The following is a 26815-nucleotide window of genomic DNA, read 5'->3' as shown; positions in this document are numbered from 1 at the left end:
CTCTTCCAGTATGCTTATATGCGAATTGGTTTCTTTAAGGACTGATTCATTCTCATACACATCAGTATTGTTGGACGGGCTGCTACCGGTTGGGTAGCTCGCGCAAACGTGGAGAAATCTCCAGAAGCGTCGCGAGGCGACTGGGGGCGTTGACTACTTCAATATAAAGCACGAGCGGCAGTTCGTGGGAAGCACAGCGTTGACGGAGCGGTGATAAACTCACGAACGAGGAGGAATAAACCTACGGCTTTAACTGTGGCGCAATCTTCAGATAATTCTGAACCTTCTTGAATGTAAGTGCCTTTAATTTTATTCATTTCCATGTTATGTGCTGGGCCACTTTTATAAAATAGCAGTAAGGAACAGCCTGCTGATGTTAAATACCTAGTGAATGAAAGTAAATTCTAAAACAGTACTTACTGTTAATGTGTTATAACTTTATTTACTTCTATGTTATGTGCTACACCACTTTTAAAATAGCAGTAAGCAATAGCCTGCTGATGTTAAATACCTAGTGAATGAAAGTAGATTCTAAAACAGTACTTACTGTTAATGTTTTATAACTAGTTTCAATGCATTTGTCTTAATTGATGCCATTGTTTTCATATGTGTAATTGTAGATAGTGACCACAAACAGTCAAGATGCCATCTGCTAAAGGAGCTGCTATTGGGATTGACCTGGGCACCACTTACTCCTGTGTGGGGGTGTTTCAGCATGGAAAAGTGGAGATCATTGCTAATGACCAGGGCAACAGGACCACACCCAGCTACGTGGCCTTCACAGACACAGAGAGGCTCATTGGAGATGCTGCAAAGAATCAAGTGGCCATGAACCCCAACAACACGGTGTTTGACGCCAAGAGGCTGATTGGCCGGAAGTTCGACGATCCGGTCGTGCAGTCTGACATGAAGCACTGGTCCTTCCAAGTCATCAGTGATGGAGGCAAGCCAAAGGTTCAGGTCGAGTACAAAGGAGAGAAGAAGTCCTTTTACCCTGAAGAGATCTCCTCCATGGTACTGGTGAAAATGAAGGAAATTGCTGAGGCTTATCTGGGTCAGAAGGTAACCGATGCCGTTATTACTGTACCTGCCTACTTCAACGACTCTCAGAGGCAGGCCACCAAAGACGCCGGTGTGATCGCTGGGCTGAACGTCCTAAGGATCATCAACGAGCCCACAGCCGCAGCCATCGCCTACGGCCTCGACAAAGGCAAGCGAGGAGAGCGCAATGTTCTGATCTTTGACCTGGGAGGAGGTACGTTCGATGTGTCCATCCTGACTATTGAAGATGGCATCTTTGAGGTGAAAGCCACAGCAGGAGACACTCACCTGGGTGGGGAGGACTTTGACAACCGCCTGGTCAACCACTTTGTGGAAGAGTTTAAGAGGAAGCACAAGAAGGACATGAGCCAGAACAAGCGTGCACTGAGGAGGCTGCGCACAGCCTGTGAGAGAGCCAAGAGAACCCTGTCCTCCAGCTCTCAGGCCAGCATTGAGATCGACTCCCTGTACGAGGGCACTGACTTTTACACTTCTATTACCAGAGCACGCTTTGAGGAGCTGTGCTCTGACCTGTTCAGGGGAACACTGGAGCCTGTGGAGAAAGCCCTGAGAGATGCCAAAATGGACAAGTCCCAGATCCATGACGTTGTCTTGGTCGGAGGTTCAACGAGAATCCCCAAGATCCAGAAGCTTCTGCAGGATTTCTTCAATGGCAGAGAGCTGAACAAGAGCATCAATCCAGATGAGGCAGTGGCTTACGGTGCAGCTGTTCAGGCTGCCATCTTAATGGGCGACACGTCTGGAAATGTCCAGGATCTGTTGCTGTTGGATGTGGCCCCGCTGTCCCTGGGCATTGAGACAGCAGGTGGAGTCATGACCGCACTCATCAAACGCAACACCACCATCCCAACCAAGCAGACCCAGACCTTCAGCACATACGCAGACAACCAGCCCGGCGTTCTGATCCAAGTGTTTGAAGGTGAGAGAGCCATGACAAAAGACAACAACCTGCTGGGGAAGTTTGAGCTGTCGGGCATCCCACCTGCACCTCGAGGAGTTCCTCAGATTGAGGTGACTTTTGACATTGACGCCAATGGGATTCTGAATGTGTCTGCGGTGGACAAAAGCACTGGCAAAGCGAATAAAATCACCATCACCAATGATAAGGGCAGGCTGAGCAAGGAGGAGATTGAGAGGATGGTGCAGGAAGCAGACAAGTATAAAGCAGAGGACGACCTCCAGAGAGAGAAGATTGCTGCTAAGAATGCCCTTGAGTCCTACGCCTTTAACATGAAGAGCAGTGTAGAGGATGAGAAGATGAAAGGCAAGATCAGTGAGGATGACCAGAAGAAACTCGTGGAGAGGTGCAACCAGGCCATCTCGTGGCTGGAGAACAACCAGCTGGCTGAAAAAGAGGAGTATGAGCATCAGCTGAAGGAGCTGGAGAAGGTGTGTAACCCCATCATCACCAAACTCTACCAGGGAGGCATGCCAGCTGGAGGCTGTGGAGCCCAGGCCCGTGCTGCCTCAGGGGCCAGTGCCCAGGGGCCCACGATTGAAGAGGTCGATTAGAGAAATGGACTTCTTATGTGGACTCAAATTGCTCTTTTAGAATTAGTTTACCATCTGGAAAAGTGTTGCTCCTTCATGGCATGCGGATGATTCATTCATATGGATCAAAATAACTTTATTTGCCATTGTTCAATGTACTACAAGGTTGAAAATGTTAATGTACTGTCAACATGTGAGATTTTAACTGTTTTACTAATGAAACTTTGCACAAAAAGGAAATTACACCTACTGTATGTTGTAAATATTGATCTAAAATATTTTTATATTTATTGGATGGATGGATGGATGGATATTTTTATATTTATTGTTAATAAACTTTTATGAACAAAACATCTTACCTTTGTGTTATTGGCAGTCCATAATGTAATTTATCTTATAATCATGAACATATAAGATGTAAAAGTAAGGAAAACAAAACCCTTCTCAGGGTTATGAGGTGAAAGGCTGATTTCTCCTTGGTAAGATTCTCGAGCCTTTACACACACCTGCTGGCCAATTGGTGCTTTCATGATTAGCTACTCTGCACAGTTCTGCTCTTTAAGGGCCTTCCCAAATACTAGAACTGTCAGAGAAAGAAAACCGCACAAATGTTTCCAGGTTATGATCTGTTCTGACTGGTTGCTTTATTAATGCTGCTATGCAGCATGTCCCAAGGAGGAAGGGTTGCTTTGGAGTTCTGCTCCTCCCAAGGATTCTTCCTAATGCTACAAAAAGCGATTTAGTTTGTTCATTACATTTCAAAACTGCACTTCTTTACAGCTGCTTTTAGCCAATGGCTGTCTTTAAGCTGCATATCAATTAATACATCAGTGTGTGACTTTTGAGGGCTTCAGTCCTAGAAAGTAAATAAATGGCAAAAATGAACTATTGAAAGGCTGTCAGAGTGGACAGCAGAGGTCAGTGTTCGTCTACGAGTTCTGTCTACTGTGTCCAGCATCTGACTGACTTGGACATTTATCCACAACTGAACTAAAACTTATATGATCAGGGAAAGTTCAACACTGGGCTGTTCTGTACTGGATCTTAACCGTTTTCATCAGCACAATAATGTGCTCACAACCAGCAATGCCTCCGTAAACTAATCATTGCTTTCCATATCTATTTAGTTACTTATATGTCAAGTGAAACATGCTCACCAAAATCTGCTTTGATTCCTCAACTGGTGACCAGTACTTACTGCTACCTAAGGACATATAAATAATCCCCCAACTGGCACCAGTGACAGTTCAGTCAGCCAGACAGCTCAGATCAGAAACTTTATTTAGACCGAGACTGTTTCCCATACAAGCAATTTGTCTTGATGAGTGCAAACAAGTATGTTACTTACCAAACAGAAGTGAGAAGCACACAGACTGTTAACAGGCATTTTAACTAAGGGAAAATAAAACGACAAATCTCAAGATCAAAGAATAAGAACAGTAAAGAGTCATGGATGGAAACCAATAGCTGAACATCTGTACATATGCATGTTTAACATGTAGACACATTCATAAAAAACTGTTACATACAAATGACAAAATATGAGCGTTTGCAAAAAATGCTACATTCATACAGATGTGCAAATACGCATAAGTTACAGGGAAGTTGCTGTACAACAGTAACGGGAGTTATTTGGTTAGTTTAAGGTTTCAAGTTTAAAGGGCAGTGACCACTGTGGTTGATGAGCCCTACAGCTCTGGGGAGGGGGGGTTGGGGGAGCTGTTCGCATATCTGGTTGTGCTGATTTAAATGTCCATGAATATTCCACCAGAGGGAAGAAGACGTTAGTGGCTGGAACAGGGGGGTTTCCAGGATGAAAGGGGTCGGTTGTCATTTTGCCAGTCCGCTTAATCGCCCTGCTGTTGTAGATGTCCTGAAGCACTGATGACCCCCTCCGTTGTCCTGATTGCGCGCTAGACTTTGGCTCGTTCTTGTGAGGTGGTGAAACCAAACCAGATGTTTACGGATAACTTGAGGATGGACCGGACGATAGATGTACAGAAGTAGCTACCGTTTGCCCTGCTCCCTTCCCTACCTAGCGGGATCAGCATTAACACTCTCTGGGGTGTCCATGAGAAATGCAGAGAACAACTGATGCCTCATACATCTGACGGGACTAGCAAAGCTATCTAGATTAGCTAGCTTAGCTAACGTAGCACCAGATTTCTGCGCTTTTTTGGAAGAATTTTAGGAGATTGTGGAATACTGGTGTATAAGAATAAGCTGAAGGACCACTACGCTTATAAACATTTGATCTTTTCCGCTTTCATTCTTTCCAGAAACAAGCCTGTCTGTTGGTTAGCCAACTGTACAACAATCTGTGTATTTATGTGCAACACACAAACCATTCCCCCTTCTCCGGAGCAACTCATAACAGTTCCGTAGTCTCGGTATTATGGAGCAGCTGACCTAGCAAAAGCAGGAACATACAGAATGAGCTATACTATAATATAGTAGCTATACTGAACAACCCACATGTAACTATAAGAATCCATTCAATCCTGCTTGTGTATCTCCAGAACTGCATGCACAGGAGATTGTCGGCACGACCCCACGGTTCAGCTTCACCGGAGAGGGGGCGAGCCGTGGCGAAGGGCGGAGTGCAGACGGACCCTTCTCGCCCCCGTGGCCACGTGCCTTTGTTTGGTGTGCCGTGTGAATGTGTTTCCCCTTTAATATGACCCACAGTGTTCTCTCACTGTTTTCACCCGTTCCATTTTTCTACGTTATAAACCATCTGATTTTACACATATCCCAGCAACACTAGTGCCCATCATTCTCCTCCAGACGTTTCTAGCGGTTTCTCCAACGCTCGTGCGAATCCAACAAGTTAGAATAAAGCTGATTCGGCCCTCCCACCGCAGACTCGAGAACATACCATTCTACGGAGAGAGCACGGGGGAGGTTCAGGACCTTTCTAGCTTTTTCCTGAATGTTCTAGGTTAAGCTTGTCGTATATAAGTAAAATCTGTCCAATCTATGTAAAAATCCAGGTTTAATGAAAACTTTTTCTAAACTGATTCACTGAACCACATATCGTATTTTGTTGTCTTTAAATGTGAGAGACAGACAATTTTGGATAGGAAGGCTGAACTAATTTTCAAAAGTAAAATATGAACCTATATATATATGCTTGTTCCCCTTTTCGCATATGGATCCCATTAATAAAAACGTTACCACTTCTTTACTGTTTATTGGAATTGTAGCTTTCCAAAACTCTTCCAGTATGCTTATATGCGAATTGGTTTCTTTAAGGACTGATTCATTCTCATACACATCAGTATTGTTGGACGGGCTGCTACCGGTTGGGTAGCTCGCGCAAACGTGGAGAAATCTCCAGAAGCGTCGCGAGGCGACTGGGGGCGTTGACTACTTCAATATAAAGCACGAGCGGCAGTTCGTGGGAAGCACAGCGTTGACGGAGCGGTGATAAACTCACGAACGAGGAGGAATAAACCTACGGCTTTAACTGTGGCGCAATCTTCAGATAATTCTGAACCTTCTTGAATGTAAGTGCCTTTAATTTTATTCATTTCCATGTTATGTGCTGGGCCACTTTTATAAAATAGCAGTAAGGAACAGCCTGCTGATGTTAAATACCTAGTGAATGAAAGTAAATTCTAAAACAGTACTTACTGTTAATGTGTTATAACTTTATTTACTTCTATGTTATGTGCTACACCACTTTTAAAATAGCAGTAAGCAATAGCCTGCTGATGTTAAATACCTAGTGAATGAAAGTAGATTCTAAAACAGTACTTACTGTTAATGTTTTATAACTAGTTTCAATGCATTTGTCTTAATTGATGCCATTGTTTTCATATGTGTAATTGTAGATAGTGACCACAAACAGTCAAGATGCCATCTGCTAAAGGAGCTGCTATTGGGATTGACCTGGGCACCACTTACTCCTGTGTGGGGGTGTTTCAGCATGGAAAAGTGGAGATCATTGCTAATGACCAGGGCAACAGGACCACACCCAGCTACGTGGCCTTCACAGACACAGAGAGGCTCATTGGAGATGCTGCAAAGAATCAAGTGGCCATGAACCCCAACAACACGGTGTTTGACGCCAAGAGGCTGATTGGCCGGAAGTTCGACGATCCGGTCGTGCAGTCTGACATGAAGCACTGGTCCTTCCAAGTCATCAGTGATGGAGGCAAGCCAAAGGTTCAGGTCGAGTACAAAGGAGAGAAGAAGTCATTTTACCCTGAAGAGATCTCCTCCATGGTACTGGTGAAAATGAAGGAAATTGCTGAGGCTTATCTGGGTCAGAAGGTAACCGATGCCGTTATTACTGTACCTGCCTACTTCAACGACTCTCAGAGGCAGGCCACCAAAGACGCCGGTGTGATCGCTGGGCTGAACGTCCTAAGGATCATCAACGAGCCCACAGCCGCAGCCATCGCCTACGGCCTCGACAAAGGCAAGCGAGGAGAGCGCAATGTTCTGATCTTTGACCTGGGAGGAGGTACGTTCGATGTGTCCATCCTGACTATTGAAGATGGCATCTTTGAGGTGAAAGCCACAGCAGGAGACACTCACCTGGGTGGGGAGGACTTTGACAACCGCCTGGTCAACCACTTTGTGGAAGAGTTTAAGAGGAAGCACAAGAAGGACATGAGCCAGAACAAGCGTGCACTGAGGAGGCTGCGCACAGCCTGTGAGAGAGCCAAGAGAACCCTGTCCTCCAGCTCTCAGGCCAGCATTGAGATCGACTCCCTGTACGAGGGCACTGACTTTTACACTTCTATTACCAGAGCACGCTTTGAGGAGCTGTGCTCTGACCTGTTCAGGGGAACACTGGAGCCTGTGGAGAAAGCCCTGAGAGATGCCAAAATGGACAAGTCCCAGATCCATGACGTTGTCTTGGTCGGAGGTTCAACGAGAATCCCCAAGATCCAGAAGCTTCTGCAGGATTTCTTCAATGGCAGAGAGCTGAACAAGAGCATCAATCCAGATGAGGCAGTGGCTTACGGTGCAGCTGTTCAGGCTGCCATCTTAATGGGCGACACGTCTGGAAATGTCCAGGATCTGTTGCTGTTGGATGTGGCCCCGCTGTCCCTGGGCATTGAGACAGCAGGTGGAGTCATGACCGCACTCATCAAACGCAACACCACCATCCCAACCAAGCAGACCCAGACCTTCAGCACATACGCAGACAACCAGCCCGGCGTTCTGATCCAAGTGTTTGAAGGTGAGAGAGCCATGACAAAAGACAACAACCTGCTGGGGAAGTTTGAGCTGTCGGGCATCCCACCTGCACCTCGAGGAGTTCCTCAGATTGAGGTGACTTTTGACATTGACGCCAATGGGATTCTGAATGTGTCTGCGGTGGACAAAAGCACTGGCAAAGCGAATAAAATCACCATCACCAATGATAAGGGCAGGCTGAGCAAGGAGGAGATTGAGAGGATGGTGCAGGAAGCAGACAAGTATAAAGCAGAGGACGACCTCCAGAGAGAGAAGATTGCTGCTAAGAATGCCCTTGAGTCCTACGCCTTTAACATGAAGAGCAGTGTAGAGGATGAGAAGATGAAAGGCAAGATCAGTGAGGATGACCAGAAGAAACTCGTGGAGAGGTGCAACCAGGCCATCTCGTGGCTGGGAGAACAACCAGCTGGCTGAAAAAAGAGGAGTATGAGCATCAGCTGAAGGAGCTGGAGAAGGTGTGTAACCCCATCATCACCAAACTCTACCAGGGAGGCATGCCAGCTGGAGGCTGTGGAGCCCAGGCCCGTGCTGCCTCAGGGGCCAGTGCCCAGGGGCCCACGATTGAAGAGGTCGATTAGAGAAATGGACTTCTTATGTGGACTCAAATTGCTCTTTTAGAATTAGTTTACCATCTGGAAAAGTGTTGCTCCTTCATGGCATGCGGATGATTCATTCATATGGATCAAAATAACTTTATTTGCCATTGTTCAATGTACTACAAGGTTGAAAATGTTAATGTACTGTCAACATGTGAGATTTTAACTGTTTTACTAATGAAACTTTGCACAAAAAGGAAATTACACCTACTGTATGTTGTAAATATTGATCTAAAATATTTTTATATTTATTGGATGGATGGATGGATGGATGGATATTTTTATATTTATTGTTAATAAACTTTTATGAACAAAACATCTTACCTTTGTGTTATTGGCAGTCCATAATGTAATTTATCTTATAATCATGAACATATAAGATGTAAAAGTAAGGAAACAAAACCCTTCTCAGGGTTATGAGGTGAAAGGCTGATTTCTCCTTGGTAAGATTCTCGAGCCTTTACACACACCTGCTGGCCAATTGGTGCTTTCATGATTAGCTACTCTGCACAGTTCTGCTCTTTAAGGCCTTCCCAAATACTAGAACTGTCAGAGAAAGAAAACCGCACAAATGTTTCCAGGTTATGATCTGTTCTGACTGGTTGCTTTATTAATGCTGCTATGCAGCATGTCCCAAGGAGGAAGGGTTGCTTTGGAGTTCTGCTCCTCCCAAGGATTCTTCCTAATGCTACAAAAAGCGATTTAGTTTGTTCATTACATTTCAAAACTGCACTTCTTTACAGCTGCTTTTAGCCAATGGCTGTCTTTAAGCTGCATATCAATTAATACATCAGTGTGTGACTTTTGAGGGCTTCAGTCCTAGAAAGTAAATAAATGGCAAAAATGAACTATTGAAAGGCTGTCAGAGTGGACAGCAGAGGTCAGTGTTCGTCTACGAGTTCTGTCTACTGTGCAGCATCTGACTGACTTGGACATTTATCCACAACTGAACTAAAACTTATATGATCAGGGAAAGTTCAACACTGGGCTGTTCTGTACTGGATCTTAACCGTTTTCATCAGCACAATAATGTGCTCACAACCAGCAATGCCTCCGTAAACTAATCATTGCTTTCCATATCTATTTAGTTACTTATATGTCAAGTGAAACATGCTCACCAAAATCTGCTTTGATTCCTCAACTGGTGACCAGTACTTACTGCTACCTAAGGACATATAAATAATCCCCCAACTGGCACCAGTGACAGTTCAGTCAGCCAGACAGCTCAGATCAGAAACTTTATTTAGACCGAGACTGTTTCCCATACAAGCAATTTGTCTTGATGAGTGCAAACAAGTATGTTACTTACCAAACAGAAGTGAGAAGCACACAGACTGTTAACAGGCATTTTAACTAAGGGAAAATAAAACGACAAATCTCAAGATCAAAGAATAAGAACAGTAAAGAGTCATGGATGGAAACCAATAGCTGAACATCTGTACATATGCATGTTTAACATGTAGACACATTCATAAAAAACTGTTACATACAAATGACAAAATATGAGCGTTTGCAAAAAATGCTACATTCATACAGATGTGCAAATACGCATAAGTTACAGGGAAGTTGCTGTACAACAGTAACGGGAGTTATTTGGTTAGTTTAAGGTTTCAAGTTTAAAGGGCAGTGACCACTGTGGTTGATGAGCCCTACAGCTCTGGGGAGGGGGGGTTGGGGGAGCTGTTCGCATATCTGGTTGTGCTGATTTAAATGTCCATGAATATTCCACCAGAGGGAAGAAGACGTTAGTGGCTGGAACAGGGGGGTTTCCAGGATGAAAGGGGTCGGTTGTCATTTTGCCAGTCCGCTTAATCGCCCTGCTGTTGTAGATGTCCTGAAGCACTGATGACCCCCTCCGTTGTCCTGATTGCGCGCTAGACTTTGGCTCGTTCTTGTGAGGTGGTGAAACCAAACCAGATGTTTACGGATAACTTGAGGATGGACCGGACGATAGATGTACAGAAGTAGCTACCGTTTGCCCTGCTCCCTTCCCTACCTAGCGGGATCAGCATTAACACTCTCTGGGGTGTCCATGAGAAATGCAGAGAACAACTGATGCCTCATACATCTGACGGGACTAGCAAAGCTATCTAGATTAGCTAGCTTAGCTAACGTAGCACCAGATTTCTGCGCTTTTTTGGAAGAATTTTAGGAGATTGTGGAATACTGGTGTATAAGAATAAGCTGAAGGACCACTACGCTTATAAACATTTGATCTTTTCCGCTTTCATTCTTTCCAGAAACAAGCCTGTCTGTTGGTTAGCCAACTGTACAACAATCTGTGTATTTATGTGCAACACACAAACCATTCCCCCTTCTCCGGAGCAACTCATAACAGTTCCGTAGTCTCGGTATTATGGAGCAGCTGACCTAGCAAAAGCAGGAACATACAGAATGAGCTATACTATAATATAGTAGCTATACTGAACAACCCACATGTAACTATAAGAATCCATTCAATCCTGCTTGTGTATCTCCAGAACTGCATGCACAGGAGATTGTCGGCACGACCCCACGGTTCAGCTTCACCGGAGAGGGGGGCGAGCCGTGGCGAAGGGCGGAGTGCAGACGGACCCTTCTCGCCCCCGTGGCCACGTGCCTTTGTTTGGTGTGCCGTGGTGAATGTGTTTCCCCTTTAATATGACCCACAGTGTTCTCTCACTGTTTTCACCCGTTCCATTTTTCTACGTTATAAACCATCTGATTTTACACATATCCCAGCAACACTAGTGCCCATCATTCTCCTCCAGACGTTTCTAGCGGTTTCTCCAACGCTCGTGCGAATCCAACAAGTTAGAATAAAGCTGATTCGGCCCTCCCACCGCAGACTCGAGAACATACCATTCTACGGAGAGAGCACGGGGGAGGTTCAGGACCTTTCTAGCTTTTTCCTGAATGTTCTAGGTTAAGCTTGTCGTATATAAGTAAAATCTGTCCAATCTATGTAAAAATCCAGGTTTAATGAAAACTTTTTCTAAACTGATTCACTGAACCACATATCGTATTTTGTTGTCTTTAAATGTGAGAGACAGACAATTTTGGATAGGAAGGCTGAACTAATTTTCAAAAGTAAAATATGAACCTATATATATATGCTTGTTCCCCTTTTCGCATATGGATCCCATTAATAAAAACGTTACCACTTCTTTACCTGTTTATTGGAATTGTAGCTTTCCAAAACTCTTCCAGTATGCTTATATGCGAATTGGTTTCTTTAAGGACTGATTCATTCTCATACACATCAGTATTGTTGGACGGGCTGCTACCGGTTGGGTAGCTCGCGCAAACGTGGAGAAATCTCCAGAAGCGTCGCGAGGCGACTGGGGGCGTTGACTACTTCAATATAAAGCACGAGCGGCAGTTCGTGGGAAGCACAGCGTTGACGGAGCGGTGATAAACTCACGAACGAGGAGGAATAAACCTACGGCTTTAACTGTGGCGCAATCTTCAGATAATTCTGAACCTTCTTGAATGTAAGTGCCTTTAATTTTATTCATTTCCATGTTATGTGCTGGGCCACTTTTATAAAATAGCAGTAAGGAACAGCCTGCTGATGTTAAATACCTAGTGAATGAAAGTAAATTCTAAAACAGTACTTACTGTTAATGTGTTATAACTTTATTTACTTCTATGTTATGTGCTACACCACTTTTAAAATAGCAGTAAGCAATAGCCTGCTGATGTTAAATACCTAGTGAATGAAAGTAGATTCTAAAACAGTACTTACTGTTAATGTTTTATAACTAGTTTCAATGCATTTGTCTTAATTGATGCCATTGTTTTCATATGTGTAATTGTAGATAGTGACCACAAACAGTCAAGATGCCATCTGCTAAAGGAGCTGCTATTGGGATTGACCTGGGCACCACTTACTCCTGTGTGGGGGTGTTTCAGCATGGAAAAGTGGAGATCATTGCTAATGACCAGGGCAACAGGACCACACCCAGCTACGTGGCCTTCACAGACACAGAGAGGCTCATTGGAGATGCTGCAAAGAATCAAGTGGCCATGAACCCCAACAACACGGTGTTTGACGCCAAGAGGCTGATTGGCCGGAAGTTCGACGATCCGGTCGTGCAGTCTGACATGAAGCACTGGTCCTTCCAAGTCATCAGTGATGGAGGCAAGCCAAAGGTTCAGGTCGAGTACAAAGGAGAGAAGAAGTCATTTTACCCTGAAGAGATCTCCTCCATGGTACTGGTGAAAATGAAGGAAATTGCTGAGGCTTATCTGGGTCAGAAGGTAACCGATGCCGTTATTACTGTACCTGCCTACTTCAACGACTCTCAGAGGCAGGCCACCAAAGACGCCGGTGTGTGATCGCTGGGCTGAACGTCCTAAGGATCATCAACGAGCCCACAGCCGCAGCCATCGCCTACGGCCTCGACAAAGGCAAGCGAGGAGAGCGCAATGTTCTGATCTTTGACCTGGGAGGAGGTACGTTCGATGTGTCCATCCTGACTATTGAAGATGGCATCTTTGAGGTGAAAGCCACAGCAGGAGACACTCACCTGGGTGGGGAGGACTTTGACAACCGCCTGGTCAACCACTTTGTGGAAGAGTTTAAGAGGAAGCACAAGAAGGACATGAGCCAGAACAAGCGTGCACTGAGGAGGCTGCGCACAGCCTGTGAGAGAGCCAAGAGAACCCTGTCCTCCAGCTCTCAGGCCAGCATTGAGATCGACTCCCTGTACGAGGGCACTGACTTTTACACTTCTATTACCAGAGCACGCTTTGAGGAGCTGTGCTCTGACCTGTTCAGGGGAACACTGGAGCCTGTGGAGAAAGCCCTGAGAGATGCCAAAATGGACAAGTCCCAGATCCATGACGTTGTCTTGGTCGGAGGTTCAACGAGAATCCCCAAGATCCAGAAGCTTCTGCAGGATTTCTTCAATGGCAGAGAGCTGAACAAGAGCATCAATCCAGATGAGGCAGTGGCTTACGGTGCAGCTGTTCAGGCTGCCATCTTAATGGGCGACACGTCTGGAAATGTCCAGGATCTGTTGCTGTTGGATGTGGCCCCCGCTGTCCCTGGGCATTGAGACAGCAGGTGGAGTCATGACCGCACTCATCAAACGCAACACCACCATCCCAACCAAGCAGACCCAGACCTTCAGCACATACGCAGACAACCAGCCCGGCGTTCTGATCCAAGTGTTTGAAGGTGAGAGAGCCATGACAAAAGACAACAACCTGCTGGGGAAGTTTGAGCTGTCGGGCATCCCACCTGCACCTCGAGGAGTTCCTCAGATTGAGGTGACTTTTGACATTGACGCCAATGGGATTCTGAATGTGTCTGCGGTGGACAAAAGCACTGGCAAAGCGAATAAAATCACCATCACCAATGATAAGGGCAGGCTGAGCAAGGAGGAGATTGAGAGGATGGTGCAGGAAGCAGACAAGTATAAAGCAGAGGACGACCTCCAGAGAGAGAAGATTGCTGCTAAGAATGCCCTTGAGTCCTACGCCTTTAACATGAAGAGCAGTGTAGAGGATGAGAAGATGAAAGGCAAGATCAGTGAGGATGACCAGAAGAAACTCGTGGAGAGGTGCAACCAGGCCATCTCGTGGCTGGAGAACAACCAGCTGGCTGAAAAAGAGGAGTATGAGCATCAGCTGAAGGAGCTGGAGAAGGTGTGTAACCCCATCATCACCAAACTCTACCAGGGAGGCATGCCAGCTGGAGGCTGTGGAGCCCAGGCCCGTGCTGCCTCAGGGGCCAGTGCCCAGGGGCCCACGATTGAAGAGGTCGATTAGAGAAATGGACTTCTTATGTGGACTCAAATTGCTCTTTTAGAATTAGTTTACCATCTGGAAAAGTGTTGCTCCTTCATGGCATGCGGATGATTCATTCATATGGATCAAAATAACTTTATTTGCCATTGTTCAATGTACTACAAGGTTGAAAATGTTAATGTACTGTCAACATGTGAGATTTTAACTGTTTTACTAATGAAACTTTGCACAAAAAGGAAATTACACCTACTGTATGTTGTAAATATTGATCTAAAATATTTTTATATTTATTGGATGGATGGATGGATGGATATTTTTATATTTATTGTTAATAAACTTTTATGAACAAAACATCTTACCTTTGTGTTATTGGCAGTCCATAATGTAATTTATCTTATAATCATGAACATATAAGATGTAAAAGTAAGGAAACAAAACCCTTCTCAGGGTTATGAGGTGAAAGGCTGATTTCTCCTTGGTAAGATTCTCGAGCCTTTACACACACCTGCTGGCCAATTGGTGCTTTCATGATTAGCTACTCTGCACAGTTCTGCTCTTTAAGGGCCTTCCCAAATACTAGAACTGTCAGAGAAAGAAAACCGCACAAATGTTTCCAGGTTATGATCTGTTCTGACTGGTTGCTTTATTAATGCTGCTATGCAGCATGTCCCAAGGAGGAAGGGTTGCTTTGGAGTTCTGCTCCTCCCAAGGATTCTTCCTAATGCTACAAAAAGCGATTTAGTTTGTTCATTACATTTCAAAACTGCACTTCTTTACAGCTGCTTTTAGCCAATGGCTGTCTTCTTTAAGCTGCATATCAATTAATACATCAGTGTGTGACTTTTGAGGGCTTCAGTCCTAGAAAGTAAATAAATGGCAAAAATGAACTATTGAAAGGCTGTCAGAGTGGACAGCAGAGGTCAGTGTTCGTCTACGAGTTCTGTCTACTGTGTCCAGCATCTGACTGACTTGGACATTTATCCACAACTGAACTAAAACTTATATGATCAGGGAAAGTTCAACACTGGGCTGTTCTGTACTGGATCTTAACCGTTTTCATCAGCACAATAATGTGCTCACAACCAGCAATGCCTCCGTAAACTAATCATTGCTTTCCATATCTATTTAGTTACTTATATGTCAAGTGAAACATGCTCACCAAAATCTGCTTTGATTCCTCAACTGGTGACCAGTACTTACTGCTACCTAAGGACATATAAATAATCCCCCAACTGGCACCAGTGACAGTTCAGTCAGCCAGACAGCTCAGATCAGAAACTTTATTTAGACCGAGACTGTTTCCCATACAAGCAATTTGTCTTGATGAGGTGCAAACAAGTATGTTACTTACCAAACAGAAGTGAGAAGCACACAGACTGTTAACAGGCATTTTAACTAAGGGAAAATAAAACGACAAATCTCAAGATCAAAGAATAAGAACAGTAAAGAGTCATGGATGGAAACCAATAGCTGAACATCTGTACATATGCATGTTTAACATGTAGACACATTCATAAAAAACTGTTACATACAAATGACAAAATATGAGCGTTTGCAAAAAATGCTACATTCATACAGATGTGCAAATACGCATAAGTTACAGGGAAGTTGCTGTACAACAGTAACGGGAGTTATTTGGTTAGTTTAAGGTTTCAAGTTTAAAGGGCAGTGACCACTGTGGTTGATGAGCCCTACAGCTCTGGGGAGGGGGGGTTGGGGGAGCTGTTCGCATATCTGGTTGTGCTGATTTAAATGTCCATGAATATTCCACCAGAGGGAAGAAGACGTTAGTGGCTGGAACAGGGGGGTTTCCAGGATGAAAGGGGTCGGTTGTCATTTTGCCAGTCCGCTTAATCGCCCTGCTGTTGTAGATGTCCTGAAGCACTGATGACCCCCTCCGTTGTCCTGATTGCGCGCTAGACTTTGGCTCGTTCTTGTGAGGTGGTGAAACCAAACCAGATGTTTACGGATAACTTGAGGATGGACCGGACGATAGATGTACAGAAGTAAGCTACCGTTTGCCCTGCTCCCTTCCCTACCTAGCGGGATCAGCATTAACACTCTCTGGGGTGTCCATGAGAAATGCAGAGAACAACTGATGCCTCATACATCTGACGGGACTAGCAAAGCTATCTAGATTAGCTAGCTTAGCTAACGTAGCACCAGATTTCTGCGCTTTTTTGGAAGAATTTTAGGAGATTGTGGAATACTGGTGTATAAGAATAAGCTGAAGGACCACTACGCTTATAAACATTTGATCTTTTCCGCTTTCATTCTTTCCAGAAACAAGCCTGTCTGTTGGTTAGCCAACTGTACAACAATCTGTGTATTTATGTGCAACACACAAACCATTCCCCCTTCTCCGGAGCAACTCATAACAGTTCCGTAGTCTCGGTATTATGGAGCAGCTGACCTAGCAAAAGCAGGAACATACAGAATGAGCTATACTATAATATAGTAGCTATACTGAACAACCCACATGTAACTATAAGAATCCATTCAATCCTGCTTGTGTATCTCCAGAACTGCATGCACAGGAGATTGTCGGCACGACCCCACGGTTCAGCTTCACCGGAGAGGGGGCGAGCCGTGGCGAAGGGCGGAGTGCAGACGGACCCTTCTCGCCCCCGTGGCCACGTGCCTTTGTTTGGTGTGCCGTGTGAATGTGTTTTCCCCTTTAATATGACCCACAGTGTTCTCTCACTGTTTTCACCCGTTCCATTTTTCTACGTTATAAACCATCTGATTTTACACATATCCCAGCAACACTAGTGCCCATCATTCTCCTCCAGACGTTTCTAGCGGTTTCTCCAACGCTCGTGCGAATCCAACAAGTTAGAATAAAGCTGATTCGGCCCTCCCACCGCAGACTCGAGAACATACCATTCTACGGAGAGAGCACGGGGGAGGTTCAGGACCTTTCTAGCTTTTTCCTGAATGTTCTAGGTTAAGCTTGTCGTATATAAGTAAAATCTGTCCAATCTATGTAAAAATCCAGGTTTAATGAAAACTTTTTCTAAACTGATTCACTGAACCACATATCGTATTTTGTTGTCTTTAAATGTGAGAGACAGACAATTTTGGATAGGAAGGCTGAACTATTTTCAAAAGTAAAATATGAACCTATATATATATGCTTGTTCCCCTTTTCGCATATGGATCCCATTAATAAAAACGTTACCACTTCTTTACCTGTTTATTGGAATTGTAGCTTTCCAAAACTCTTCCAGTATGCTTATATGCGAATTGGTTTCTTTAAGGACTGATTCATTCTCATACACATCAGTATTGTTGGACGGGCTGCTACCGGTTGGGTAGCTCGCGCAAACGTGGAGAAATCTCCAGAAGCGTCGCGAGGCGACTGGGGGCGTTGACTACTTCAATATAAAGCACGAGCGGCAGTTCGTGGGAAGCACAGCGTTGACGGAGCGGTGATAAACTCACGAACGAGGAGGAATAAACCTACGGCTTTAACTGTGGCGCAATCTTCAGATAATTCTGAACCTTCTTGAATGTAAGTGCCTTTAATTTTATTCATTTCCATGTTATGTGCTGGGCCACTTTTATAAAATAGCAGTAAGGAACAGCCTGCTGATGTTAAATACCTAGTGAATGAAAGTAAATTCTAAAACAGTACTTACTGTTAATGTGTTATAACTTTATTTACTTCTATGTTATGTGCTACACCACTTTTAAAATAGCAGTAAGCAATAGCCTGCTGATGTTAAATACCTAGTGAATGAAAGTAGATTCTAAAACAGTACTTACTGTTAATGTTTTATAACTAGTTTCAATGCATTTGTCTTAATTGATGCCATTGTTTTCATATGTGTAATTGTAGATAGTGACCACAAACAGTCAAGATGCCATCTGCTAAAGGAGCTGCTATTGGGATTGACCTGGGCACCACTTACTCCTGTGTGGGGGTGTTTCAGCATGGAAAAGTGGAGATCATTGCTAATGACCAGGGCAACAGGACCACACCCAGCTACGTGGCCTTCACAGACACAGAGAGGCTCATTGGAGATGCTGCAAAGAATCAAGTGGCCATGAACCCCAACAACACGGTGTTTGACGCCAAGAGGCTGATTGGCCGGAAGTTCGACGATCCGGTCGTGCAGTCTGACATGAAGCACTGGTCCTTCCAAGTCATCAGTGATGGAGGCAAGCCAAAGGTTCAGGTCGAGTACAAAGGAGAGAAGAAGTCCTTTTACCCTGAAGAGATCTCCTCCATGGTACTGGTGAAAATGAAGGAAATTGCTGAGGCTTATCTGGGTCAGAAGGTAACCGATGCCGTTATTACTGTACCTGCCTACTTCAACGACTCTCAGAGGCAGGCCACCAAAGACGCCGGTGTGATCGCTGGGCTGAACGTCCTAAGGATCATCAACGAGCCCACAGCCGCAGCCATCGCCTACGGCCTCGACAAAGGCAAGCGAGGAGAGCGCAATGTTCTGATCTTTGACCTGGGAGGAGGTACGTTCGATGTGTCCATCCTGACTATTGAAGATGGCATCTTTGAGGTGAAAGCCACAGCAGGAGACACTCACCTGGGTGGGGAGGACTTTGACAACCGCCTGGTCAACCACTTTGTGGAAGAGTTTAAGAGGAAGCACAAGAAGGACATGAGCCAGAACAAGCGTGCACTGAGGAGGCTGCGCACAGCCTGTGAGAGAGCCAAGAGAACCCTGTCCTCCAGCTCTCAGGCCAGCATTGAGATCGACTCCCTGTACGAGGGCACTGACTTTTACACTTCTATTACCAGAGCACGCTTTGAGGAGCTGTGCTCTGACCTGTTCAGGGGAACACTGGAGCCTGTGGAGAAAGCCCTGAGAGATGCCAAAATGGACAAGTCCCAGATCCATGACGTTGTCTTGGTCGGAGGTTCAACGAGAATCCCCAAGATCCAGAAGCTTCTGCAGGATTTCTTCAATGGCAGAGAGCTGAACAAGAGCATCAATCCAGATGAGGCAGTGGCTTACGGTGCAGCTGTTCAGGCTGCCATCTTAATGGGCGACACGTCTGGAAATGTCCAGGATCTGTTGCTGTTGGATGTGGCCCCGCTGTCCCTGGGCATTGAGACAGCAGGTGGAGTCATGACCGCACTCATCAAACGCAACACCACCATCCCAACCAAGCAGACCCAGACCTTCAGCACATACGCAGACAACCAGCCCGGCGTTCTGATCCAAGTGTTTGAAGGTGAGAGAGCCATGACAAAAGACAACAACCTGCTGGGGAAGTTTGAGCTGTCGGGCATCCCACCTGCACCTCGAGGAGTTCCTCAGATTGAGGTGACTTTTGACATTGACGCCAATGGGATTGAATGTGTCTGCGGTGGACAAAAGCACTGGCAAAGCGAATAAAATCACCATCACCAATGATAAGGGCAGGCTGAGCAAGGAGGAGATTGAGAGGATGGTGCAGGAAGCAGACAAGTATAAAGCAGAGGACGACCTCCAGAGAGAGAAGATTGCTGCTAAGAATGCCCTTGAGTCCTACGCCTTTAACATGAAGAGCAGTGTAGAGGATGAGAAGATGAAAGGCAAGATCAGTGAGGATGACCAGAAGAAACTCGTGGAGAGGTGCAACCAGGCCATCTCGTGGCTGGAGAACAACCAGCTGGCTGAAAAAGAGGAGTATGAGCATCAGCTGAAGGAGCTGGAGAAGGTGTGTAACCCCATCATCACCAAACTCTACCAGGGAGGCATGCCAGCTGGAGGCTGTGGAGCCCAGGCCCGTGCTGCCTCAGGGGCCAGTGCCCAGGGGCCCACGATTGAAGAGGTCGATTAGAGAAATGGACTTCTTATGTGGACTCAAATTGCTCTTTTAGAATTAGTTTACCATCTGGAAAAGTGTTGCTCCTTCATGGCATGCGGATGATTCATTCATATGGATCAAAATAACTTTATTTGCCATTGTTCAATGTACTACAAGGTTGAAAATGTTAATGTACTGTCAACATGTGAGATTTTAACTGTTTTACTAATGAAACTTTGCACAAAAAGGAAATTACACCTACTGTATGTTGTAAATATTGATCTAAAATATTTTTATATTTATTGGATGGATGGATGGATGGATGGATATTTTTATATTTATTGTTAATAAACTTTTATGAACAAAACATCTTACCTTTGTGTTATTGGCAGTCCATAATGTAATTTATCTTATAATCATGAACATATAAGATGTAAAAGTAAGGAAACAAAACCCTTCTCAGGGTTATGAGGTGAAAGGCTGATTTCTCCTTGGTAAGATTCTCGAGCCTTTACACACACCTGCTGGCCAATTGGTGCTTTCATGATTAGCTACTCTGCACAGTTCTGCTCTTTAAGGGCCTTCCCAAATACTAGAACTGTCAGAGAAAGAAAACCGCACAAATGTTTCCAGGTTATGATCTGTTCTGACTGGTTGCTTTATTAATGCTGCTATGCAGCATGTCCCAAGGAGGAAGGGTTGCTTTGGAGTTCTGCTCCTCCCAAGGATTCTTCCTAATGCTACAAAAAGCGATTTAGTTTGTTCATTACATTTCAAAACTGCACTTCTTTACAGCTGCTTTTAGCCAATGGCTGTCTTTAAGCTGCATATCAATTAATACATCAGTGTGTGACTTTTGAGGGCTTCAGTCCTAGAAAGTAAATAAATGGCAAAAATGAACTATTGAAAGGCTGTCAGAGTGGACAGCAGAGGTCAGTGTTCGTCTACGAGTTCTGTCTACTGTGCAGCATCTGACTGACTTGGACATTTATCCACAACTGAACTAAAACTTATATGATCAGGGAAAGTTCAACACTGGGCTGTTCTGTACTGGATCTTAACCGTTTTCATCAGCACAATAATGTGCTCACAACCAGCAATGCCTCCGTAAACTAATCATTGCTTTCCATATCTATTTAGTTACTTATATGTCAAGTGAAACATGCTCACCAAAATCTGCTTTGATTCCTCAACTGGTGACCAGTACTTACTGCTACCTAAGGACATATAAATAATCCCCCAACTGGCACCAGTGACAGTTCAGTCAGCCAGACAGCTCAGATCAGAAACTTTATTTAGACCGAGACTGTTTCCCATACAAGCAATTTGTCTTGATGAGTGCAAACAAGTATGTTACTTACCAAACAGAAGTGAGAAGCACACAGACTGTTAACAGGCATTTTAACTAAGGGAAAATAAAACGACAAATCTCAAGATCAAAGAATAAGAACAGTAAAGAGTCATGGATGGAAACCAATAGCTGAACATCTGTACATATGCATGTTTAACATGTAGACACATTCATAAAAAACTGTTACATACAAATGACAAAATATGAGCGTTTGCAAAAAATGCTACATTCATACAGATGTGCAAATACGCATAAGTTACAGGGAAGTTGCTGTACAACAGTAACGGGAGTTATTTGGTTAGTTTAAGGTTTCAAGTTTAAAGGGCAGTGACCACTGTGGTTGATGAGCCCTACAGCTCTGGGGAGGGGGGGTTGGGGGAGCTGTTCGCATATCTGGTTGTGCTGATTTAAATGTCCATGAATATTCCACCAGAGGGAAGAAGACGTTAGTGGCTGGAACAGGGGGGTTTCCAGGATGAAAGGGGTCGGTTGTCATTTTGCCAGTCCGCTTAATCGCCCTGCTGTTGTAGATGTCCTGAAGCACTGATGACCCCCTCCGTTGTCCTGATTGCGCGCTAGACTTTGGCTCGTTCTTGTGAGGTGGTGAAACCAAACCAGATGTTTACGGATAACTTGAGGATGGACCGGACGATAGATGTACAGAAGTAGCTACCGTTTGCCCTGCTCCCTTCCCTACCTAGCGGGATCAGCATTAACACTCTCTGGGGTGTCCATGAGAAATGCAGAGAACAACTGATGCCTCATACATCTGACGGGACTAGCAAAGCTATCTAGATTAGCTAGCTTAGCTAACGTAGCACCAGATTTCTGCGCTTTTTTGGAAGAATTTTAGGAGATTGTGGAATACTGGTGTATAAGAATAAGCTGAAGGACCACTACGCTTATAAACATTTGATCTTTTCCGCTTTCATTCTTTCCAGAAACAAGCCTGTCTGTTGGTTAGCCAACTGTACAACAATCTGTGTATTTATGTGCAACACACAAACCATTCCCCCTTCTCCGGAGCAACTCATAACAGTTCCGTAGTCTCGGTATTATGGAGCAGCTGACCTAGCAAAAGCAGGAACATACAGAATGAGCTATACTATAATATAGTAGCTATACTGAACAACCCACATGTAACTATAAGAATCCATTCAATCCTGCTTGTGTATCTCCAGAACTGCATGCACAGGAGATTGTCGGCACGACCCCACGGTTCAGCTTCACCGGAGAGGGGGCGAGCCGTGGCGAAGGGCGGAGTGCAGACGGACCCTTCTCGCCCCCGTGGCCACGTGCCTTTGTTTGGTGTGCCGTGTGAATGTGTTTCCCCTTTAATATGACCCACAGTGTTCTCTCACTGTTTTCACCCGTTCCATTTTTCTACGTTATAAACCATCTGATTTTACACATATCCCAGCAACACTAGTGCCCATCATTCTCCTCCAGACGTTTCTAGCGGTTTCTCCAACGCTCGTGCGAATCCAACAAGTTAGAATAAAGCTGATTCGGCCCTCCCACCGCAGACTCGAGAACATACCATTCTACGGAGAGAGCACGGGGGAGGTTCAGGACCTTTCTAGCTTTTTCCTGAATGTTCTAGGTTAAGCTTGTCGTATATAAGTAAAATCTGTCCAATCTATGTAAAAATCCAGGTTTAATGAAAACTTTTTCTAAACTGATTCACTGAACCACATATCGTATTTTGTTGTCTTTAAATGTGAGACAGACAATTTTGGATAGGAAGGCTGAACTAATTTTCAAAAGTAAAATATGAACCTATATATATATGCTTGTTCCCCTTTTCGCATATGGATCCCATTAATAAAAACGTTACCACTTCTTTACCTGTTTATTGGAATTGTAGCTTTCCAAAACTCTTCCAGTATGCTTATATGCGAATTGGTTTCTTTAAGGACTGATTCATTCTCATACACATCAGTATTGTTGGACGGGCTGCTACCGGTTGGGTAGCTCGCGCAAACGTGGAGAAATCTCCAGAAGCGTCGCGAGGCGACTGGGGGCGTTGACTACTTCAATATAAAGCACGAGCGGCAGTTCGTGGGAAGCACAGCGTTGACGGAGCGGTGATAAACTCACGAACGAGGAGGAATAAACCTACGGCTTTAACTGTGGCGCAATCTTCAGATAATTCTGAACCTTCTTGAATGTAAGTGCCTTTAATTTTATTCATTTCCATGTTATGTGCTGGGCCACTTTTATAAAATAGCAGTAAGGAACAGCCTGCTGATGTTAAATACCTAGTGAATGAAAGTAAATTCTAAAACAGTACTTACTGTTAATGTGTTATAACTTTATTTACTTCTATGTTATGTGCTACACCACTTTTAAAATAGCAGTAAGCAATAGCCTGCTGATGTTAAATACCTAGTGAATGAAAGTAGATTCTAAAACAGTACTTACTGTTAATGTTTTATAACTAGTTTCAATGCATTTGTCTTAATTGATGCCATTGTTTTCATATGTGTAATTGTAGATAGTGACCACAAACAGTCAAGATGCCATCTGCTAAAGGAGCTGCTATTGGGATTGACCTGGGCACCACTTACTCCTGTGTGGGGGTGTTTCAGCATGGAAAAGTGGAGATCATTGCTAATGACCAGGGCAACAGGACCACACCCAGCTACGTGGCCTTCACAGACACAGAGAGGCTCATTGGAGATGCTGCAAAGAATCAAGTGGCCATGAACCCCAACAACACGGTGTTTGACGCCAAGAGGCTGATTGGCCGGAAGTTCGACGATCCGGTCGTGCAGTCTGACATGAAGCACTGGTCCTTCCAAGTCATCAGTGATGGAGGCAAGCCAAAGGTTCAGGTCGAGTACAAAGGAGAGAAGAAGTCATTTTACCCTGAAGAGATCTCCTCCATGGTACTGGTGAAAATGAAGGAAATTGCTGAGGCTTATCTGGGTCAGAAGGTAACCGATGCCGTTATTACTGTACCTGCCTACTTCAACGACTCTCAGAGGCAGGCCACCAAAGACGCCGGTGTGATCGCTGGGCTGAACGTCCTAAGGATCATCAACGAGCCCACAGCCGCAGCCATCGCCTACGGCCTCGACAAAGGCAAGCGAGGAGAGCGCAATGTTCTGATCTTTGACCTGGGAGGAGGTACGTTCGATGTGTCCATCCTGACTATTGAAGATGGCATCTTTGAGGTGAAAGCCACAGCAGGAGACACTCACCTGGGTGGGGAGGACTTTGACAACCGCCTGGTCAACCACTTTGTGGAAGAGTTTAAGAGGAAGCACAAGAAGGACATGAGCCAGAACAAGCGTGCACTGAGGAGGCTGCGCACAGCCTGTGAGAGAGCCAAGAGAACCCTGTCCTCCAGCTCTCAGGCCAGCATTGAGATCGACTCCCTGTACGAGGGCACTGACTTTTACACTTCTATTACCAGAGCACGCTTTGAGGAGCTGTGCTCTGACCTGTTCAGGGGAACACTGGAGCCTGTGGAGAAAGCCCTGAGAGATGCCAAAATGGACAAGTCCCAGATCCATGACGTTGTCTTGGTCGGAGGTTCAACGAGAATCCCCAAGATCCAGAAGCTTCTGCAGGATTTCTTCAATGGCAGAGAGCTGAACAAGAGCATCAATCCAGATGAGGCAGTGGCTTACGGTGCAGCTGTTCAGGCTGCCATCTTAATGGGCGGACACGTCTGGAAATGTCCAGGATCTGTTGCTGTTGGATGTGGCCCCGCTGTCCCTGGGCATTGAGACAGCAGGTGGAGTCATGACCGCACTCATCAAACGCAACACCACCATCCCAACCAAGCAGACCCAGACCTTCAGCACATACGCAGACAACCAGCCCGGCGTTCTGATCCAAGTGTTTGAAGGTGAGAGAGCCATGACAAAAGACAACAACCTGCTGGGGAAGTTTGAGCTGTCGGGCATCCCACCTGCACCTCGAGGAGTTCCTCAGATTGAGGTGACTTTTGACATTGACGCCAATTGGGATTCTGAATGTGTCTGCGGTGGACAAAAGCACTGGCAAAGCGAATAAAATCACCATCACCAATGATAAGGGCAGGCTGAGCAAGGAGGAGATTGAGAGGATGGTGCAGGAAGCAGACAAGTATAAAGCAGAGGACGACCTCCAGAGAGAGAAGATTGCTGCTAAGAATGCCCTTGAGTCCTACGCCTTTAACATGAAGAGCAGTGTAGAGGATGAGAAGATGAAAGGCAAGATCAGTGAGGATGACCAGAAGAAACTCGTGGAGAGGTGCAACCAGGCCATCTCGTGGCTGGAGAACAACCAGCTGGCTGAAAAAGAGGAGTATGAGCATCAGCTGAAGGAGCTGGAGAAGGTGTGTAACCCCATCATCACCAAACTCTACCAGGGAGGCATGCCAGCTGGAGGCTGTGGAGCCCAGGCCCGTGCTGCCTCAGGGGCCAGTGCCCAGGGGCCCACGATTGAAGAGGTCGATTAGAGAAATGGACTTCTTATGTGGACTCAAATTGCTCTTTTAGAATTAGTTTACCATCTGGAAAAGTGTTGCTCCTTCATTGGCATGCGGATGATTCATTCATATGGATCAAAATAACTTTATTTGCCATTGTTCAATGTACTACAAGGTTGAAAATGTTAATGTACTGTCAACATGTGAGATTTTAACTGTTTTACTAATGAAACTTTGCACAAAAAGGAAATTACACCTACTGTATGTTGTAAATATTGATCTAAAATATTTTTATATTTATTGGATGGATGGATGGATGGATATTTTTATATTTATTGTTAATAAACTTTTATGAACAAAACATCTTACCTTTGTGTTATTGGCAGTCCATAATGTAATTTATCTTATAATCATGAACATATAAGATGTAAAAGTAAGGAAACAAAACCCTTCTCAGGGTTATGAGGTGAAAGGCTGATTTCTCCTTGGTAAGATTCTCGAGCCTTTACACACACCTGCTGGCCAATTGGTGCTTTCATGATTAGCTACTCTGCACAGTTCTGCTCTTTAAGGGCCTTCCCAAATACTAGAACTGTCAGAGAAAGAAAACCGCACAAATGTTTCCAGGTTATGATCTGTTCTGACTGGTTGCTTTATTAATGCTGCTATGCAGCATGTCCCAAGGAGGAAGGGTTGCTTTGGAGTTCTGCTCCTCCCAAGGATTCTTCCTAATGCTACAAAAAGCGATTTAGTTTGTTCATTACATTTCAAAACTGCACTTCTTTACAGCTGCTTTTAGCCAATGGCTGTCTTTAAGCTGCATATCAATTAATACATCAGTGTGTGACTTTTGAGGGCTTCAGTCCTAGAAAGTAAATAAATGGCAAAAATGAACTATTGAAAGGCTGTCAGAGTGGACAGCAGAGGTCAGTGTTCGTCTACGAGTTCTGTCTACTGTGTCCAGCATCTGACTGACTTGGACATTTATCCACAACTGAAACTAAAACTTATATGATCAGGGAAAGTTCAACACTGGGCTGTTCTGTACTGGATCTTAACCGTTTTCATCAGCACAATAATGTGCTCACAACCAGCAATGCCTCCGTAAACTAATCATTGCTTTCCATATCTATTTAGTTACTTATATGTCAAGTGAAACATGCTCACCAAAATCTGCTTTGA

At 44.8% G+C, this 26815-nt stretch overlaps 1 protein-coding gene and 4 pseudogenes across 1 annotated transcript; all 5 read left to right on the top strand.

Annotated features, from left to right (window-relative positions):
* The first annotated feature begins 203 nt into the window (after positions 1 to 203).
* LOC143507312 (heat shock 70 kDa protein-like) lies at positions 204 to 2874 on the top strand. The gene has a single exon (XM_076996545.1). It carries the CDS (start codon positions 643 to 645, stop codon positions 2572 to 2574), a length of 1932 nt encoding a protein of 643 aa, XP_076852660.1. The 5' UTR covers positions 204 to 642; the 3' UTR covers positions 2575 to 2874.
* A 3093-nt stretch (positions 2875 to 5967) lies between these two features.
* Positions 5968 to 8648, top strand: LOC143507314 (heat shock 70 kDa protein-like; annotated as a pseudogene).
* Positions 8649 to 11738: 3090 nt separating this feature from the next.
* On the top strand, positions 11739 to 14423 carry LOC143507315 (heat shock 70 kDa protein-like; annotated as a pseudogene).
* A 3096-nt stretch (positions 14424 to 17519) lies between these two features.
* On the top strand, positions 17520 to 20196 carry LOC143507313 (heat shock 70 kDa protein-like; annotated as a pseudogene).
* A 3085-nt stretch (positions 20197 to 23281) lies between these two features.
* LOC143507316 (heat shock 70 kDa protein-like) lies at positions 23282 to 25733 on the top strand (annotated as a pseudogene).
* Positions 25734 to 26815: the final 1082 nt, after the last annotated feature.

Source organism: Brachyhypopomus gauderio, unplaced genomic scaffold (genome assembly GCF_052324685.1).
Source record: "Brachyhypopomus gauderio isolate BG-103 unplaced genomic scaffold, BGAUD_0.2 sc664, whole genome shotgun sequence".
NCBI lineage: Eukaryota > Metazoa > Chordata > Actinopteri > Gymnotiformes > Hypopomidae > Brachyhypopomus > Brachyhypopomus gauderio.
Note: the sequence above shows the minus strand (reverse complement) of the source record. Positions and strands in the feature narration are given on the sequence as shown.

Coding starts and splice junctions, on each gene's coding strand:
- LOC143507312 (XM_076996545.1), top strand. CDS start 643: ATGCCATCTGCTAAAGGAGCTGCTATTGGGATTGACCTGGGCACCACT.